At 34.3% G+C, this 20176-nt stretch overlaps 2 protein-coding genes and 1 long non-coding RNA gene across 3 annotated transcripts in view; 2 read left to right on the top strand and 1 right to left on the bottom strand.

Annotated features, from left to right (window-relative positions):
- LOC143912683 (uncharacterized) overlaps positions 1 to 9439 on the top strand; it is a 282155-nt gene extending 272716 nt beyond the window's left edge. The window contains exons 4-6 of the mRNA XM_077431979.1: positions 4162 to 4420; positions 6136 to 6337; positions 8941 to 9439. Coding sequence (XP_077288105.1) covers positions 4162 to 4420; positions 6136 to 6337; positions 8941 to 9439 — 960 coding nt within the window. The remainder of the gene's footprint in view (positions 1 to 4161; positions 4421 to 6135; positions 6338 to 8940) is intronic.
- Positions 4071 to 19395, bottom strand: LOC143912850 (uncharacterized). Its single transcript, XR_013260662.1, has 2 exons — positions 18330 to 19395; positions 4071 to 4431 (listed from the first exon to the last, which is right to left on the bottom strand). It is a non-coding gene; the product is annotated as an uncharacterized LOC143912850 (long non-coding RNA).
- LOC143912682 (uncharacterized) lies at positions 18395 to 19075 on the top strand. Its single transcript, XM_077431978.1, has one exon. The coding sequence runs from the start codon at positions 18395 to 18397 to the stop codon at positions 19073 to 19075; it is 681 nt and encodes a 226-aa protein (XP_077288104.1).
- Positions 19396 to 20176: the final 781 nt, after the last annotated feature.

Below are 20176 nucleotides of genomic sequence, written 5' to 3'. Positions count from 1 at the left end.
CTGTACATTAACATTAGAATAATATAATACTAGACGATGCAAGGCGATTTGGGGCATATCCTCAATATACCCAATATTTAATCGCCATAGTCCTTTATCAACTCAAAATATAATAAAATTTTATCGCGCGCTAATATTAGCATTATTAACCTATGCTTCACCTGTATGGAATAACGCCTCCAATACTAACCTTTCCAAACTCCAAATAATACAAAATAAATCTCTAAAATAATTTATTACACATCCATGTATACTAACTTGAAAAAACTGCATACCATAAATAATATTCCGTTAGTCACAGACATTACTAACAAACTAACCAGTAGATTCTATGACAGAATCACTAATAACTAGTCACCGGACCCAGAAGGTGCTGCGTATTGTTCAAAGGTTGTAAATGCATTGTTAAAGGTTTGCCGAACCTTTTTTACAAAGGATTTACAACAATGGAACAATTGATAGCACTGTGACTATCCTACCTCTACTAATAACCATACTAACACACTTGTGAAGAGTCTCGGTGATTACAACAAAATGTCTATACCCTTCAGGTATAACACACAGATTACCTAAACACCACAATCTGCTTTAAATCGTCGATTTTTGAGTCTTTAGTTAATATTTTGAGTAAAGGTAGGACCGGAAGCGTGCTTTTTTCAGGAAATAGGGCGTTTCGGGTCTGTTTTCCAGGAAACAGGGCAAACTACAAATCAAGAGAGCATAAAAAAAGGTTCATTATAAAAATGAACAAAGCTCGACGAACAATGAACAATGAATGGCGCAAATTTGGTCTGCTCTTTATTTATGAGTATTTATAAGAATTTTAAATAGGTTTTTGAGCTATTTTTCCTATTATGCTGTACATTAGAATATGATTACTAGAAAAATTTAATTAAAATTGTAAAATAGAAAATGATCAGTAGATCAGTAGCTATTAAATTAGATATAAAATGTATTGTGAACATAATTTAATAATAATAAAAAGCATTTAAAGACCCCGCGACAGAGTTTGTCTGTCGAAAAATCTCCCAATTATATGACGGTTTGACAGTCGTTATTATTTTAATAGCATAACAGCCTTATAATACAAACAATACTCATGTCAAGTATGTACGTACATATATCATCTAAATCGTCGATATCAAAACGACATAAATCACCGATATTATTAGGCGTGGAAGTGCGCGCTATGGTGAGGCGTTATCAAACGAATAAACGATCGTTGTCGGGAATCATTGTCGTTAATTTATGATCGGTCCCGAATTTAAGTAAAGAGGGTGGGATAGGGGATCCTTGGCCGTGTCCTGGCTGCTGGAAAACTCCACTCACAAAGCGGTCATAACCATTTATCACGGCCTTTAAACTGGCAACAGAAAACGTTCGCAATTATTGCGGTGAAAATTCGCCCGTGGTGGGGAGGGGGGGGGAGGAAAACTTCCATAATTTTCCGACTTTAGTCACCTACCTCCTCCTTTTCCCGTCCATTTTCCATTTTCCATTTTCCATCCCCGTAGAGACAGTCGTTGGTATTATTTGTCATACAGGGGCGAACTTGGGTACCCTAACCCCCCCCCTGAAAGTGTCACTCATTGGCCACAACGAACAGAGAATGTGACAAAACAAAACATGGCAGACGAGTGCAACGCTTTCCAAACTTTAAATTTTATTATAATGTCGTGGTTTTGTTGAAAATACACAGCACTGTTCAAACGTGTACAAAATTGTTTTGTGGTTTTGAAACGGGGCATTCGTCTACGAACGAGATGAATTATTATTTATCGCTCTTATGCTATTTATATGGATTTGGAAGAGTGATGTGACGTTGACAGGAATGTATGTACATATATGTATGTATGTAGTATCTACATACATAGTATACATACATATGTATGTAGATTTTTGATTAATAACCTATTGTAACTAATTAAACCATTGTGTAATTCTTCTTTGGTTAAAAATCAATCATTTCGTACTATCATAGTTTCAACAACTCACATATGTATATACAAGTTCTGAGGTTATGAAATTGTGTAATATTTATCATTATGAGATAGTGAATTAAGCTAAATTTTAGTGTAAAGTAGTCAGCAATTTTCGGACGGTTGAAAGTTGGAAAAAAAGTTCTTCCACCTTCGCCAAAACAAGATAAGTAGGTCTATATTGTAAAATTTCAAAATGCATAACGCACAAAATTACTTGCCAGTTGCCAGTCGTCGCTCAGGCGTATTTGCATGGGAGCTCTTCGTATTCTAAAATCTGTTTACAATCTACGGTAAAGCCAAGCTAATCAGCATTATAGCTCGATGGTTAGCGTTTAATACTGATAAACAAACCGAGCAAAATGGAAAAGTTTGAAAACGATCGGATAAGAATCCAAATTTCGTCAGACGAAAAAATTATTAAAAAAGGCTATTAAAAAATATGGAATCGCATGCTCCAGGAGATTTTTATAGGAGCCCTTCCAAAAGGTTTACCGGAGTTGGTGGTCTTAAATTTTAATCTGTGAATTTGTATAACGAACAAACAAACAAATATACATATATATACACTAATGTTGTCCCCGTTGATTTCGGAAAGGAATTGATACACGAATTAAAGTAAAGTTATGATTTATATAAATATAATATAAGGTAATTTATAGGCGCGCATGCGCACGAAACACATTACACATTCACCAATCCAACTCGTTCGAATAAATGAATTAATGTGTGTATGTGTGTGTGTATATATGTTTCACCTGTCGCTCGGTCTGACGTCACACGACGCTTTACACCCCCACCCCCCATTTCCCTGCTACCATGCTTCCCTGTGTCTCCTCAACTTGACTCTGATTGGCTGTGTTTCCACGGTCTGTCACAAACATATCCACACACATCGCGTCCATTTTTATATATCAACTAGTGGTTTTACCTGGCTTCGCTTAGTATTTATAATATAAACCACTTAAACATTGGTAATCTATTAATAAACAGTCATTTGTTAAAGAAGTTTGTTAAAAAACAGTAATCGACATCCGGAACTGAAATAGTATTGAAATCCGGAATTGAAAAAGGCATCCGGATTCAGAACTGAACCAGTAATTGATATCCGGAACTGGAACAGTAATCGGCATCCAGAACTGAAACAAATCGGGATCTGAAACTGAAACATTAATCGGGGATCCGGAATTGAAAAAAGCATTCGGATCTGGAAATGATAAAAGAATCTACAAATAGAACTGAAAAAGTAATCCGGAAACAGAATCGAAATCAAAAGCGGAATCGATATCGTCGTAATACAAGCTTTGATTTGTTTTCGATGTTACCAACCAATATTACATACATACATACTTACAAAGTCTTGAAATTATATATTAGATTATATATTGAACTTCGGAGAAACTTCTCATTAATTCGTTTCGTTCTCCTGCTCTTACGTGGTAATACGTCATGCCCGTTGTTGCTGGAGCAGTTGGGACTTTATGTCCCTAATCACTATGTGCGTGGTAGACATCATCATTTGCTGGCTCTACCTCCTGCTCGCACAGTCCTTTTTCGAATGGCTCCTATTCCAAGAGATATTCGACTTCTTAATGAAATCGTTGCTGCCGAGATTGAATGTGATATTTTCCACCTTAGTGAGCGTAAATTGTCGGAAATTACTCTAACCCATTTATCTGGTAGTCTGCGCTCATCATTGTTTTCATGATTGATTGTGATTTATGAGTGAAATTTTGATTAACTCTCTTCCATTTGGGCCTTACAGGGATGTTTTGTATTTGTAGTTGTTTCTTACATATTTATTGAAACTGGCTGTAGGTGCAAGGCATTCCTTATGCTATATTTTATTTGATATTTTTACTTTATCTGTTATTATAAATGCTATTTTTTATGTATGTATGGATGTATTTATGTTTATGTTTAATTGTTATTTTGTTTTTTTTTCTTTTTTGTGTTATATTTTTTGACCATTGTGGCGCTTTAGGAATTCCTGTTATGCCACAATGGTCTGTTTAGAATAAATAAATAAATAAATATATGTTAAAGTTTGGCCATAAGTATAAATTTGGTGAAACTAATAAAAAACGAATTGAAAAAGCATTATGTTTACATTTATTTTGTATTTCACAAATAAATCATATCGTGTATCCTTAATCCTTATTAATTTTGGTAATTGTTTCAGATGGACAACCACTTTCAACTGCATGAGCAGCATTCGCTATTGGGCAGCAGCCAAAGATCCTCTCAATATGCGTCCCGAGAGAGCCAATGTTCGGGGGCCGGGGGCGGAGGCGCAGTCGGGCACTACGCCCCCCAGCACATCGTGCATGCTGCGGGGACCCGATATTCCCACGTGTTCCAAAGGGCACCGGCTAGCCCTAGGAACCCTGGGGACACTCTTAACAGAACCAAACATTCCATCAACAACGCTATGGATGACGGTAAACATAACCTAAAATTGAGAAAGCATACATGTAGGAAATATTTATTTTATGATTAAATTCAGATCATTGTAGCGAACAGGTGCTACAATGATACAATGTAACAGGATGTGTCATTAAAAAAACATCATAATTTGATGGTTGTTCCCGCACTACACTTTATCGGATGGCTCCCATCGCAAGATCCATCCGATAAAGTGCAGTGCGAGAACAACTGTCAAAATATGATTACAGGCACATATTTATTAAGGACATCTCGTTCATTAACGATTATTATGTATTAACATAATAGTCGTTAATGTACATATATTTTATTTTTATTTTATTTTACATAGATATATACCGGGAGATGCTGATAGTTTCATGTACATATTCATAAAATATTTATAAAAATCTGTAGAAGTGAAAGAACAATAGCAATAGACTGATTTACATATTATGTCTTCAAATGTAGACAACTTATTGGATGCGCCAGCAAATTTCTAGCAGAAAATTTTACAAATCAAAATAACACAGCTGTTGGTCTTAACAACATAAAATACGGGAAAATTTTCACATTGACGGTATCTTATTTTTACATACCTATTATACAGTTCACATGGTTTTCATGTAAGTGGTAATTTTTTATATATCTTATCTCTTATCCGATCGTTTTCATACTTTGCCATATTGCTCATTTTGGTCATGAATATACGTTAATGTATCGTCTGCCATTACGTTGGAGATAAAATATCGTATACAACGCGTTTTAAAAACAGAGCCCGTAGAATTTCCTGACATCTCTTTAACATCAACAAGCGTTGTCACTCGTCTTGTAACCTGTTCGCCGTGATATGGCCATATCAGATTTTAATTTTTTAAACGCCTATAATTCACTCTATATTTTATAAAATTTGCTCTATAGGTTCTCGTTATCTCTAATATATAGTTTTAACTCTCATATGTATATATAAATTTCAAATTTGGCGTGTAGCTTCTTGTAAGGTAATACACGATATATATTGATTTTTGGCCAAATATGTCAGATCTGACATTTCACAGCTAAAAGTACATCTCTTCACTGAGTTTTATCTGCGAGATAAGTATTCAATAAGAAGTTATGGTGTATCTAATTGTTAATATGATTTACAATAAGCTTACATACATTTAGTTTTTTACAATAAGCTTATTTTTAAATACATTTAAATATTTAATTTGATTTGTAAAATGTTTAATTTGATTTGTAATACACACATATATATATATATATATATATATATATATATATATATATATATATATATATATATATATATATATATATATATATATATATATATATATATATATATAAATAAAATCTGTATATTTTTAATGTTAAGTTTAAGAGTGGGCAATGTTAAGAGCCACACTTGAACATATAAAGAGCCGCATGCGGTTTCAGAGCCGCTGGTTATTTTAGTTGATTGATTGATTTTTGTTTGATTTTTTTATATTGACAAAACATAAGACGTCTACCAATGAACGTGTGTTGTGAATGCGTGTTCTAATTTGGGCGCGCCTTTAGTAATAAACACATTTCGTTACTTACGACGAATCAAGTTTTCACCTAAACAATAAAAACTTGTATAAATTGATTATAAAATATATGATGTTTCAGTTCTCTTGGGCTACCGAATTTCTCAAATTTTAATTCGATAATTTAATGTACCCGAATATTGTATGTATATATACAGAGTGTCATCAAACAGCGACGACTTCAGCTTCCGGGACGCCTCGCAGATGTTGTCAACCGGGAATGGGCATATCGGGAGGATCCTCGACACCCCGGGTTCCTGGAACTCCAGCCAGAATTAGAGGGGTTCCTGCCACTCATCAGACCGGAGACCTAAATAGCATAGACGACACCCTCGACACCGACGACTCGGATGGGGAGTGGTAAATGTCATATTATTTCCATTTAAGATAACTGCAAATACCAAGTCACTAGTAGATGATGAATATATTGCATTTGAAGACATTTCCATATTACATTTAAACAGTGCCATATTGCATCCTTGGAGCGCAATGGTTATTTATCAAAATTGAGCTGTTATATTAATGCAGTTTTCATATTCCATTAAGAGGGCTGGACCCCAGCGCCTTGTCCATACAAACGTATTAGACGTCTCCTTTACTCAATTATGGCACTAGATAAATTATTTTTTAATATGCCATTTATATCCACCATAGGCATGTTTCAATTTTTTTATTTTTTTTGATTAATCAAAAATAAATTTTAAGTCGACAAAATCGAGGTTTCGTAGACTCCAGTTTTTTCCTCCGAAACTGGACCAATCAGTATGAAAAAGATATTTTCTATGTTTGTGTCCTAGTATTTTTTTAAAAATCAACCGCTAAATTCGCACGCTGGACTCTTTTCGTGGGTGTAAAAACGAGGCGATTTTATAGATGTTTGGTGGCTCCTAGCTCCTATAAAAAATAACTAATCAAAAAAATAAGATGTCCATAGCATATTAAAAAATAATTGCTCTAGTAACATAATTGAAGAAGGTAGAAGTTTAATACGTTTGTATGGACAAGGCGGTGGGATCCAGCCCTTTTAAAGCACGTTGGTAATTTTTTATAATAGTATCATTTTTTCTGTGAAATCATCATCATCATCATTCACAGTTATTAATAATCCAATTCTGGATGAAAACTTCTCCAACATGCTTCCATTCGTTTCTGTTTTGAGTAACTCTCACCCATATCATTCCACACATTTTTCTGATTTCATCCACCCATCTCACCTGTGGCCTTACTTGCACCCTTTTACATTCTCTCGGGTATCATTCGAACAGTTCTTTTATCCGTATATCGTCTGTTCTTCTTGCTGCATGACTAGGGATAGGCGCTAGAGTGCTATTTCCCAGGAAAGAAGGGTTGCTTATTGTCAATTTCTATTGTCCTACAAAGCTAGAGAGCAAAAAAAAAGGTTGACAATAGAAATTGACAAAAAGTGATCCCTCTTTCCTGGGAAATACCACTAGAGCGCCTATCCTTATACATAACATGTCCATTTCCTCTCACCATTACATTAATCATACTTCTATCCCACGTATTCTGTTTTCTATCTCTTCTCGTTATGCAAAGCATACAGCGTTCCATACTTTTTTGTGGGCACTTGACCTTAATATGCTAAAGGTTGAGTTTTTTATTAAATTTTAAACCACGTATAAATAAATTCCTTTTTAAAACTACCCATAGGAGGTGTTCTGACAAAACCGCGCGGATCAAAATCGCTTGGACGAAACCGTGCAGCGACAAAATTGCAAATATAAAAAAAATATAAGTAAGAAAATAAATACAAAAACAAGTAATATAAATATTTAAAACAGGTATAATAAAAATGCGATAGAACACAATAATAAGAATCGTTTATTTATTTTGAAAGTGTACTTTTATGTAAATTTGTGCTGATCCTTCAATATTATTTTAAATTTAGATTCCGATGTAATTTTAATGAGTTTGTTAATGATCAAATTCTTTTAGCTTTTTGGTGGAGATATTAATTAACTTCGTTAGCTAGCTCAAGTACATATGTCTGTAAAATATCAAAGCGATCTAAAAAGTTTTTGATGGGCAGAAACTAACAGAGTGAAGCTAATTTATTTCATTTATTTTTATATATGTATGTACATACATATATATCAGGAAGGCCTAACAGGTAAACCCCAATGTGCCTTCCTGGCCAGTTACAAACAATGCAGCATTTCACATAGTTGGTGGGGTGGTTTTTAGCAAATTTGTTGAAAGGAGGAACCGTTTCAACAATGAAATCAGGTAAATTTTCAAACTCTGATAGGAAACGATCGACTTGGAGTTACAAATATCCAAGTCTGACCAGCAGCATTACAGATAAAATAAATTCCTTTCAATCGAGGTCAACCTGGTGAACTCTCGGTGCTGAGTATTTTATTTTTTACATAAAAATATACCAGGAAGGCCTTACAGGTAACCCCAATGCGCCTTTCTGGACAATTGTAAACAATTCAGCCTTTTTGTTATACAAGTCGCTGAATTACGATATACTGAAAAACTTGCAAATTAACGATACATGAATTGTACACAAATTTTATTGTACATTAATCATACTCAAATAGTGGTGACATAGTAGGTAGGAAGGATTCTAGCAAATTTTTTAATCGGGAACCGTTTCAACAATGAAATCAGAAAAATTGGTAAACTCTGATAGGAAACGATTGACCTGGAGTCACAAATATCCAAGTCCAACCAGCAGCACTACAGATGTACTCAGAAAAATTCTTTTCAATCGTGGTCAGCTCATGGGATCGAACCCGGCGCCTCTCGGTGTTAGGCAGAAGCTTAAGGACCGAGCTATGCTGCTGGCTAGTATCAACGCAACCACCAAGCCATGCTGCTTGCTAATAAAAAGCATGCAAAAAATTAAATCGATCTTGATGAGTTAGGAGGTGGGGGTGGGAGGGGGGTTAAAAAGCCAAAATCAAATCACTAATCATACAATTTAAACATTGCAGTATGTGCTCCCACGACACACCATCGAGAGTGCCACTAATATGGAGATCCCAACATGGACAGACCGTATGCAAGGAGGAGAAGCAAAAGTCCTGCGCCAGCACACCTGCCAGTGCCATATCCCACGAGCACCAGACCATCCTGCAACAAGGACCCCCGTTCCCAGTAGCAGTAGTTCTGCTGTTTTTAACCGGATACCTGTGCTTGGGAGCCACGGTCTTCTCCGTGTGGGAGGGCTGGAGTTTCCTAGATTCCGTTTACTTCTGCTTCATAACCATATCCACGATAGGCTTCGGGGACTTTGCCCCGGGACAGAGTGGCTCCAAGCTGGCCGCCAGCACTTCGGACTCCAACAAGAGCGAACACATTCATCTGTTTGCGTGCTGTGCCTATTTGATATTCGGACTGGTGCTCGTGGCCATGTCGTTCAGCCTGGTCCAGGAGGAGGTGATGGCCAAGTGCGCCCAGGTCGCTAACGCTCTGGGTCTTGTAAAACACTGATATTGCGCCAAAAGTGATACCGTAGTTGTGGACAGTGAATTAAGGATGTTATGATTGGGAATGGTGTAATGGAAGCGTCGTCGCATTATTATCACTGGTTGTCTTTGGGCTAGTGCGCAATTTCTCCACAGGGCAGACCATAAGTAGTGGTTCCGTTAAAACAAAACTAACGTTGCAACAATAATCATGAATACACTCCGTTGATATATCAATGGGAAAAACACTGTTTTAACCTTTGAAAGACGGAGCGTCGAGATCGGACGAGTGTCCCGAACCGGGGTCGAATAAGACCCCAGTATTTTTAAATCAAAATACAGCTTTTCTCAATACAAATGGGTTCAATATATATCTTATTAATTATTTCATACATCAACATAAAAAAGTTTTAGTCGTATAGCATGTATTTGGCTATTTTTGTATTCAAACAAAACTGACGGCCAACAGGCGACTGCATGACTCAATAGCCACGCGCCAAAAGCGACGAAAACAATAGCTTACGAAAATATAGCTGTCTTTTTCTCTCGCATTGATTCATCGATCAACAAGAATATGCAAGCGAACAGTCAAAAACATGACTTATCACTACCGCCATTAAATCATACTTTGTAACGTAGAAATATATAAATGTATTTTTTACGATGTAACTCTTTTCTAAATCATACAAAATCTATTAAAATAAATTTCTTGTAGTTCATTCTAGGAATACAAGAAATATAGGGTGTATTGCTGCTTTGAAAACCACATAGTTATTACGAAAAACGTAAAAATTGGGGCACTTGCATACCCCACTTTTGGTGAGGGAGGGTAAACTATAAAAGTATACATATTTTGAGAAACTCTCCGGTAAAAATCTCAGATTGAATCCGCAGTTGAAAGTTTTGATGAAGATAACGAATCCACAACTTATGGTCCATGTTGAATCATCTTATTTGGTAATGAATAGCCTTTCAGTTTCTCGGAATTTGTTTGTGTACAAATAAGCGTGTATATAATATGTACATGTTTTGAGAAGCGCCGTGGGGTGTCGAATTATAAGAAATTTGCGATTGCCCAAAAGGAAAGTTTCGCGATTGAAGTGAAGTGAGAGGCGTTTTTGCGCTGTTGGTGTTTTCACTTTACTTTACTTTACTTTTTATGTTTTCCTTTCGAAAGCGTGTTCCGTGTTTTAAAATTTGGCAAGGAAAATAAAATGATTTTAATAAATTATTCATTGAAAATTTTCAGGCCGCTATCGAATTGCGCGACGTAATTGATATGATCTCTAAAGTTGAATATTTTAATACATTAAAGCAAATGCAAATACCTTCTATTCTTCGCCTAATTCATTTATGGATTGTTTAAGGCCAGATTGTGCTTATATTTCATTTCAACAGTCTTTGCAGGAACAAATCTCTGTAGCTTGATTTCGATTGGTTGAATAACTTTGTTATGAAACGCAAAAGAAGCGAGTCTAACATTATTACATTAGAAGTTTATAACAAAGCTTTTCAACCAATAGGAAGTGTCTATTAATCTACTACAAACATTCGTAAAATGAAGAAGTAAATATGCATTTTTAATCAATAAAAAAAGTAAGTCAAATATATAAATTCTGATGATTTGATTTTGCTTTTAGAATAAAATAATATTTAAATCTATTACATTTTGTCACTGGTATATGAGTTTTACTTTTAAAATAATGAAAATTTTCATATGAATGGTTGCATTGTAATCGCCGAATATGGTAAACGGAATCGCACGAAAGAAGAATCATAATTAATTAGGCGAAGGTTAGTAACATCAAATGTCAGGAAAAACCCAATGAAATCCATGGATTTATGATCATTTACCAAAAACCAAAACTCAGTTTATGTCTTAACAGCTCTATCATTTTCTCAAATTTTAGATTTTTTTTGCCTAACTTTGTATATGACAGCTTCTTTTATCCACTCGTTATATGACTTCTTGTATAATTACATTATGCTTATCAAGCATTTAAATAAGCTTTTCAAATACGAGGGATAAAAATTATTAAAATGGACTTAAGAGGGATAGAAAGTTGAACAAAGATTGGGCTTCCCTGCTTTATACAATACTTCAAATATTTTTGCACTAGCCTCAGATCTTTTTTCCAGTAAAATTTGTCACCTCACTATGTATTTTAAAAAGTAAGCAAAATTTAAAAATATTGTTAGGTTAACCCTTTTCCCGTAGATGACCGCTATAGACGTCGTACGTAAAATTCCAGTAGCGCGAATGCCGTGATTCACTATTTACAAGACTTTATTTTTAAAATCATTGCAGGTGTCATAATTTGGTCACTCGAATAAATATTATACTATATACATATTTATGGTCGAAATCTCAATTAAAAAATTCACTAAAAAAGTACCGTGAAAATGAACGCGGGCAAAGGGTAGAAACCTAATCTGATAAATTAAGAGAATCAGTTTTCCGAAAACATGTAAAATGTTACTTTCCTTCACTTCGTATTATATATATTTTTTTTATTAATGAAAAACTTCACTTATTAATAAAAAAATTAAATAAAAATTTGGGACTGAGTATCATTCGAAATTAAATGCTTTGATAATAATGATAAGAGAAATATTTTTGATATAGACAAAAATGTGACTTTTTTCACGTTCGTATCGGTGGTATCGCTTTTGGCTTGCAATTTTTTTTTTTGACATTTAAATAAATATAATATTGTGTAAAAGTGAACGTTTTAGTGTTTGAGCCTCAACATTTAAACACTAAGAGAGAAATGTGGCTTTTAAAACGCACAATTAATTATTTCAAACAAGAGACGTGCTAATTTGATTAAATGCCGAATTAATTAATGTCACATCTCTCGCTGTATCGTGTGTATATATTTGAATAAATCTAACATTAATAAATATTGTAATAATATTATATTATAAGTGAGTAATTAATATAATATATGAAATACATCATGTTTTTGCTAACATACAAGTTGTTTTATTGCCTTTTCAATATTGAAATACATCTAGTTAATTAATTAGTTTATCGTTTACTTCCTAACTAATTTGACTAATTGCTGATGGGATGGCCATGATTTTGCATTTTATTTTATTATAGAAGGTTTTTAATATGAATTATGAAAAATACAGCATATTGGAAACTAAGCCAAATACACACAAACATACACACATACATACATACATTAAGCATATGTTATGGGCCAATTAATTTTCGGTAAGTAACTTTAAAATTAAATGGCCAGTAATTTAAAAATAATCAGTGCATGTAATTGTTATTATGTACATACATATATATCGTCGGTTTAGTGGTCGAAAGCTTTAAGTCAAAAATTGGGTGTTTAAACAGTGAGTCGGATCAAAATTTACTGACTCCGACTCCAATTTGAATGATTTTAGTAAGATAAACTTTTTTTATTTAAAATCTCATTTCAATTCATGATTTTTATAAAGAAATTATAAAATTTTAATTTATTAGTGGATTTACTTGACACATTAAATACTATAAATAAATAATGTGTAATAATAATAATAATAGTAAGGTGTTTTTAATGTGTATAAATTAATGAAAATAACGTAGTAAAAAAATTATATATGTACTAGTATTAATATATATATACTAGTATTAAAATATTAAAAAATATATATTAGTATTAAAAGTATATATATATATATATATGGGAGTTCGGTCTATCGTGTCATGCGGGGAAGACGTGCTCTGCGTTCTCCCCGCTACTACTCGCTTAAACCCGGCTATTGCACGAAATTAAATCTAAAAACTTAACCATCCACTCACTTATTTTACTAATTGCATCCTAGTATAATTTAAGTGTAAAAATAATCAGCAGATCGGTCGTAAAGCGTATTTATATCAGTGAATTCGTAAAATTTTGTCATATTAGTTTTTTTTTTTTTTTTTTTGTGTCTAAAATCTGTGCAAAGTCAATACGGCCGGGGTATATTCGTAATATCTCCCTACCTGAATACAAAAAAAAAGGTCGTCAATAGTTTGTCCCACAGAAGCAATAAATCTTCCACATAATTGCTTCCAGCAAAATTTTTAACGAACTTTATTTAATAACAAGCAGAAACAGTGTTTCCCAACTGTCTATCAGTTATTTTTCATATTTAAATTATATCAAAGTAATTCGTGTAATTTTATATTCTTTACTAAAGTTATTATTAAAATATTAAATTGCAAACCGCACTCACATATATAAATCCGTTGTCTCCAAAGAGGCGTCTCACGATAAAGATTTGTAAAAGTAGTATAACAATTGCTAATCTATTATTATCATAACTAACTACTTCCACTTACAAAGTAACCCTGTTAAATGGCATGTAATAACCCATAAGTGATCCAAGTGATACCTAGGATGAAAATCCGACACCTGACCTGAATACAGAGAAGAGTCTACGGCGGTTATGACTCAATCCTTGAATGGAACTCTCTCTCAAGTACCGCCTTTTTCTCAACACATCTTGGATAAATGCGAGAAAAATAATATCCAAACCTCCAACAAGGTAAGAGTGACGATGGATGATAGCTTAGCTAATAGAAATCTGTATGTAGCTACATACAATGTAAGAACGTTATCGAGTGAAGGAAGTGTGCTTGCATTAGAGAATGAATTAGAAAATATCAAATGGGATATAGTAGGACTTAGCGAAGTAAGACGAAAACAGCAAAACCAAATAATCCTAAAAAGTGGTAACTGTCTCTACTGGAGAGGGCTACCAAATGGTAGAATAGGAGGAGTAGGGTTTCTTATCAATAAGAGAATAGAAAGAAATATTATAGAAATAAGCGACATATCGGAACGTATATGCTATATAGTATTAAGAATCTCGAGCAGGTACACTTGTCAAATCTTCCAAGTGTACGCCCCCACATCTAGCCACCCAGACGAGGAAATAGAAGACTTCTACGAAAAAATACAGGGCGCATACGATAATAGCCGTCACCACTTTAAAATAATCATGGGCGACTTTAACGCAAAAATAGGACAAAAGGCAAATACAGAAAGAGCAGTAGGCAATTTTGGTACCGGCCAAAGAAACGACAGAGGCGATCGCCTCATAGAATTCGCAGAACACAACAGGCTCTTTATCACTAATTCATTTTTCAGGAAAAACACCAACAATAAGTGGACTTGGGAGAGTCCTAAAGGAGACAGAAACGAGATCGATTTCATCCTAACAAATGCCCTGCACTCCGTTAAAGACATTAGTGTTTTAAGTAAAGTAGATATAGGTAGCGATCACAGATTAGTCCGTGCCAAGATGGCCATTAATATAAATTGCGAACGTAGGAAATTAATAAAAGGATGCAGTAGCTCTCCAGATTTCGCTCAACTAAGGTCTAGGAAAAAGGAATTCGAACTCGAACTTGGAAATCGATACGGGAAATTAAACCCAGAAGCAGACATCGAGGAATTGAACACTGTAATTAGTTCGGTTCTAACCTCAACAGGTAAGAAATTAGTTGGACTCAGGAAACAGATTAAGCTAAGTAAAATTTCAGAGGAAACCAAAAATCTAATTAAGCATAAAAGGAAGTTAGATAGGGATAATAATAAACAAGAATACAATCTAGTAAATAAGGAAATTAAGAAGAGAATAGTCAGGGATGTCAGGGATTTTAACAGCAAGCTAATAGAAAATACCATTAAGAATAACCGTAGCCTGAAAAAGTGCAAACAAGATCTTTTCTTAGGCAAAAACCAAATGATCGCAATCAGATCAGAGAGCGGAGTAATAATTAGAAATAGAGAAGAGATCATAGACAGAGTTTATACGTTCTATGCAAAACTTTACGAGAACAACAACGGTCAATTTCCCGCTCCGGAATCGACACACGGCCAAAGGGTTCCTGCAGTATTGCCTAGCGAAGTAGAGGCCGCGCTAAAAACTGCAAAGAACGGTAAAACCCCAGGGGAAGATAATATTCCCATTGACTTACTAAAATGTGGCGGCCCCCCCCTAATTAATATCTTAGCTAGGCTTTTCAGCAAATGCATCCAGAACCAAGCTATACCAGAAGGATGGAATAACGCAACTATCATTTTAATACACAAAAAAGGCGACAAAAGCGATATCAAGAACTACCGACCAATTAGTTTACTTTCAGCGGTCTACAAGCTCTTCACGAAGGTTATTACAGAAAGGCTGAAGAATATCCTCGACGAGAACCAACCTATAGAGCAGGCAGGGTTTAGGGCAAATTTCAGCACAATGGACCACCTCCAAGTAGTTGGCGAACTAATCGAGCGCGCCAACGAATATCAACGGCCATTGTGCCTAGGTTTCGTCGATTATGAGAAAGCCTTCGATACAGTTAGTCATAATGCAGTACTTAACGCTCTACAAACGCAGGGAGTGCCGGAACCCTATGTGGGACTGTTAGCTGCAATATATAAGAATGCCACAGCTTCGGTTAAAATTTTTTCAGGTACAGATAGATTTAGCATAGGAAAAGGAGTAAGACAAGGAGATACAATCTCGCCCAAGTTATTCAATGCGGTGCTTGAGGGAGTTTTCAGGAACTTGGATTGGGATACAGCCGGAGTAAGCATCAATGGTCGCTTTTTGAGTCACCTTCGGTTCGCAGACGATATAGTTTTAGTAGCTGGTGATTCAGCTGACCTACTTATCAGACTAACACAGCTGGACAGTGAAAGTAGAAAAGTAGGATTAAAAATTAACGTAGATAAGACTAAACTAATGTTCAATAGTTATTGCATGCCTGATAGCATCCCCTTAGATGATAAACCAGTAGAAGTAGTAAATAATTATTTATATTTAGGTCAAATAATTGACATGTCTGGTAGTAAAAATGAAGAGATAAAGACACGTATGAAATTAGGATGGAGTGCATTTGGACGGATGAATGCTGTTTTTAAATCAAAAATGCCACTCTGCCTGAAGAAAAGGATCTTTGATCAATGCGTTTTGCCAGTGATGACGTATGGATGTGAAACTTGGACACTGAACGCCAAGATGCTAAATAAAATCCAATGCACTCAAAGAAGTATGGAACGCTGTATGCTTGGCATAACGAGGAAAGACAGAAAGCGGAACACGTGGGTGAGAAATATGACAAGGGTAGTGGACATAGTGGATAGAGTGAAGAGATTGAAATGGCAATGGGCGGGTCACGTAGCTAGGAGGATGGACGAAAGGTGGACAAAAGAAGTGCTTGAATGGTACCCGAGAGAAGGCAAAAGAGTAAAAGGAAGACCGCAAGGAAGATGGGTGAACGAAATTAGGAAAATGTGCGGAATGAGATGGATGAGTGTTGCGCAAAACAGAGACGAGTGGAAGCGTGTTGGAGAGGCCTTCATCCAGCAGTGGATGGCGAATGGCTGTAAATGATGATGATGATGATATATATATATATATATATATATATATATATATATATATATATATATATATATATATATATATATATATATATATATATATATATATATATACTATATAAAAGTATATACTAGTATTAAAATATTTTAAAAAATATGAAAACAATATGTGTATTAAATATAAATATAAAAAATGTATATAGATATATGTATGTATGAGTACTAAAATAATAAAAATAAATATAAAAAGTACTACGCTATAAAAATTATAGTCCCGGCTTAGGTGATATAAATATTTTATAAATCTTAGAGAAATTTCTTTATATGAATTAAAAATAATATGCATTAGTGTAATTAAATATATTACTTAAAACCCTGAGTCGCGGAAAGTTGATATGATATAAAGTAGAAAAGAGTTGGAGTCGGTTGATATTTATTTACGACTCCGCTTGAAATGCTCCGACTTCACAGCCCTGGTTTTAATGGAATCGTTAGATTTCAACACGTTCTGTCTTTTGACAAAACAAGCTGAAATTTTTCATATAGTGGATAGGTAATGATTTAGGTTACAAAATAGAAATCTTCAAACTTCTTCATTTTCGAAAAAGCCGATTTTGTCAGAACAAGAATTTCGACTAAGCCGACGATATGTGATAGTGATAAGGTAAAGGTAAGGTAGATAGTAAATTTTATAAGATGCAGTGTGAAAATGAAAAATTTATAGGGGTTTAAACAATTAAAGTGCGAGGGTGGCAGAGAGGCAGATAAATACGGCAACTTACCATTAGACGTTGAGAAGATCGAAATTGTAGCAATGTTTAAACTTGTCTATTACGATTATTTTTCACCATCATACGGATTTGGTTTACACATATATTGATGACCAAGCCGAGCAAAATGGCAATGTTTTAAAACGATCGGAAGAGTGTGGATATCAAACCCAAATTTTGTCAGACGAAAAAGCGAAAGCAATCTGATATGAGGCTTGTAATAATAATAAAAATGTTAAAAACACGAGCCTCAAACGATTCATCATGGAGTATCATAGAGGAAATTTGTAATAATTAGTAGTAATTTACTTTATTTTCAAATTTTATCACAGTGAGGTTACAGGTAGATCCCATTGATCTAATTATTATTTTGAATAAAATAACCAATAATTTTATTTTACTACCGTTTTACACTGTTTAAAACTAAAAACTGGATAAACGTCAGGCACTTTTCAGAAATTCAAATTTCAAACGCGTCTTACACGATATTTTTGCACCATCGTAATGGCGGAGGATCCATTTACTTATATTGATGACCAAAATGAGCAATATGGCAAAGTATGAAAACGAACGGATAAGAGGCAAATTTTTTCCTGAATTGTAATCATAAGTGAAACGTAAAGGAGGTATGTAATAATCAATAAGCATAACAATAATAAAAAATTAATAAACGCTATAAACAGGATAAGCATATGAAATTTAAATTAAAAATTTTCCACAAATAATTCGCAATCAATAAAAAAAGCACACACAACTGTTTTTTTTATTTACTTACATGTATTATATATAGCTGGAATCGTCAATTACGAATGCCATAAGTGTCTATACATCGCCATAAAGATGAACAAGATCATTTTTATTGTGTTGCTTTTTGCTTCGCTGGCAGCTGCAGAAGATCCAGAACAACCATCGACAACAACGGAAGTGACAACACCTAAACCGGAAGAAAAATGTGGAATAAACGAAAAATATGACTGCAGATGGGATTGTGATAGCCAATGTGCCACTATGGGACAACCGTGCTACTCATTTGGATTTTGGTGTACATATGGGTGCTATTGCATTGAAGGACATGCCAGAGATTTCCAGGGAATTTGCATACCCATCAAGATGTGTCCAGGTCGTACAGTCTGTCCCAAGAACGAGGTGTACGACACTCGCATACCTAATTGTCCTATACAAAGGGATTGCTACTTCCTACTAAATGGTGATGAGAAATGCGAGAACCCAATCGAGTACTATGCTTCATGCAGGTGCAGAAGTGGCTACGTTAGAGAGGACTACGTCAGAGGTAGAGGTATATTAACCCAAAGGAGCAAATGTGTACGTAAATCCAAGTGCTGTAAAGATCCTAATACCATGCTGGTGAGAGATTCTTTGCAGTGTTTGGGAAACACATGTCAACAACCGTATTTGTCTAATTGTACTGAGCCTGTGAAGGAGTGGGACTGTCAGTGCAGAGATGGATTCGTTAAGGTGTCTGATAAAAATAGCACTTGCATTAATTGGTTTGATTGTTAACTTGAAATATTGTAATAAAGATTTCAAACAAAATAATGCGTGTTTTATTCTTATGAATATGCTTATGCTTACAATAGATTTTGAATAAACTTTTGTGAATTGGCCTTGCTCATTGATTTAAAATACGTAATAAATATTTTAAACAAAACAATGCTTGTTTTATTGTTATTGATATACCTATGCTTACAATAGATTTTGAATAAACTTTTGCTCATTGATATAAAATACGTAAGGAAAGTTTTTTCAAATTCATCCACCAATCTATTTGAAGCAAAAGTCTATTAAAATGCTGTTATTGAACTTTAAATATATCTTCAAATGACATGGTAATGCATTAATCAGTGTTTCTTATATTTACATTTGATTTACATACACTTATATATGGTTGTATCGCGTAATATGTTAGGTGCAAGCGAGATGGCATGTAGTCCGACCGCTGTACTCTGTGAGGTGGATTATACGCCATCTCGCTTGCACCTAACCAGTTACGCGATACAACCATATATACAACGAAAGCATTTAAAATGCAATTACCGCTTTAGTTAGTACGTTTAGATAAAAAAAAAAATATTGAGATAGAAAACCAATCTTTATAAACGTGGTGAAATAAAAAATTTGCCAAATAAATGAAAAATAGCACGGGAAAAAAATCAGTAAAAAAATATATATATTTGACTTTTAAAATTCGCTAGACAATTAATTAGAAGTATTTTAAAGCAATGAAATATAACAATTAATAGGAAAAATATCTGACTATTGATTCCAATACTCACTTTGAGCGTAACAATCCTAAAATTTGAGTTAAAGACCGCAAAAGCCAAAAAACTGTAAAAATCGCGGATTTTTTAAAACGCTCATATCTCGTAAACGATCACCCACCAACAAAAATCAATATCATATTCAAATTCAGTGGGTCAAACTTAGTAAAGATTGGCTAGTCTCCGCTCTGGTAACTCAAAAACGTTATTTTTTGTTGCTCAGTGTAATCAGTAATGCTTATTATAAATTTTGAATAAAGTTTTCTGAATACGCATTACTCATTCATTTAAAATGTGGGCCACAGATTAAGAAATTTTTTTTGCATATTCATCCACCAAACTA

The sequence above is a fragment of the Arctopsyche grandis genome, chromosome 6, assembly GCF_051622035.1.
Source record: "Arctopsyche grandis isolate Sample6627 chromosome 6, ASM5162203v2, whole genome shotgun sequence".
Taxonomy (NCBI): domain Eukaryota; kingdom Metazoa; phylum Arthropoda; class Insecta; order Trichoptera; family Hydropsychidae; genus Arctopsyche; species Arctopsyche grandis.
Note: the sequence above shows the minus strand (reverse complement) of the source record. Positions and strands in the feature narration are given on the sequence as shown.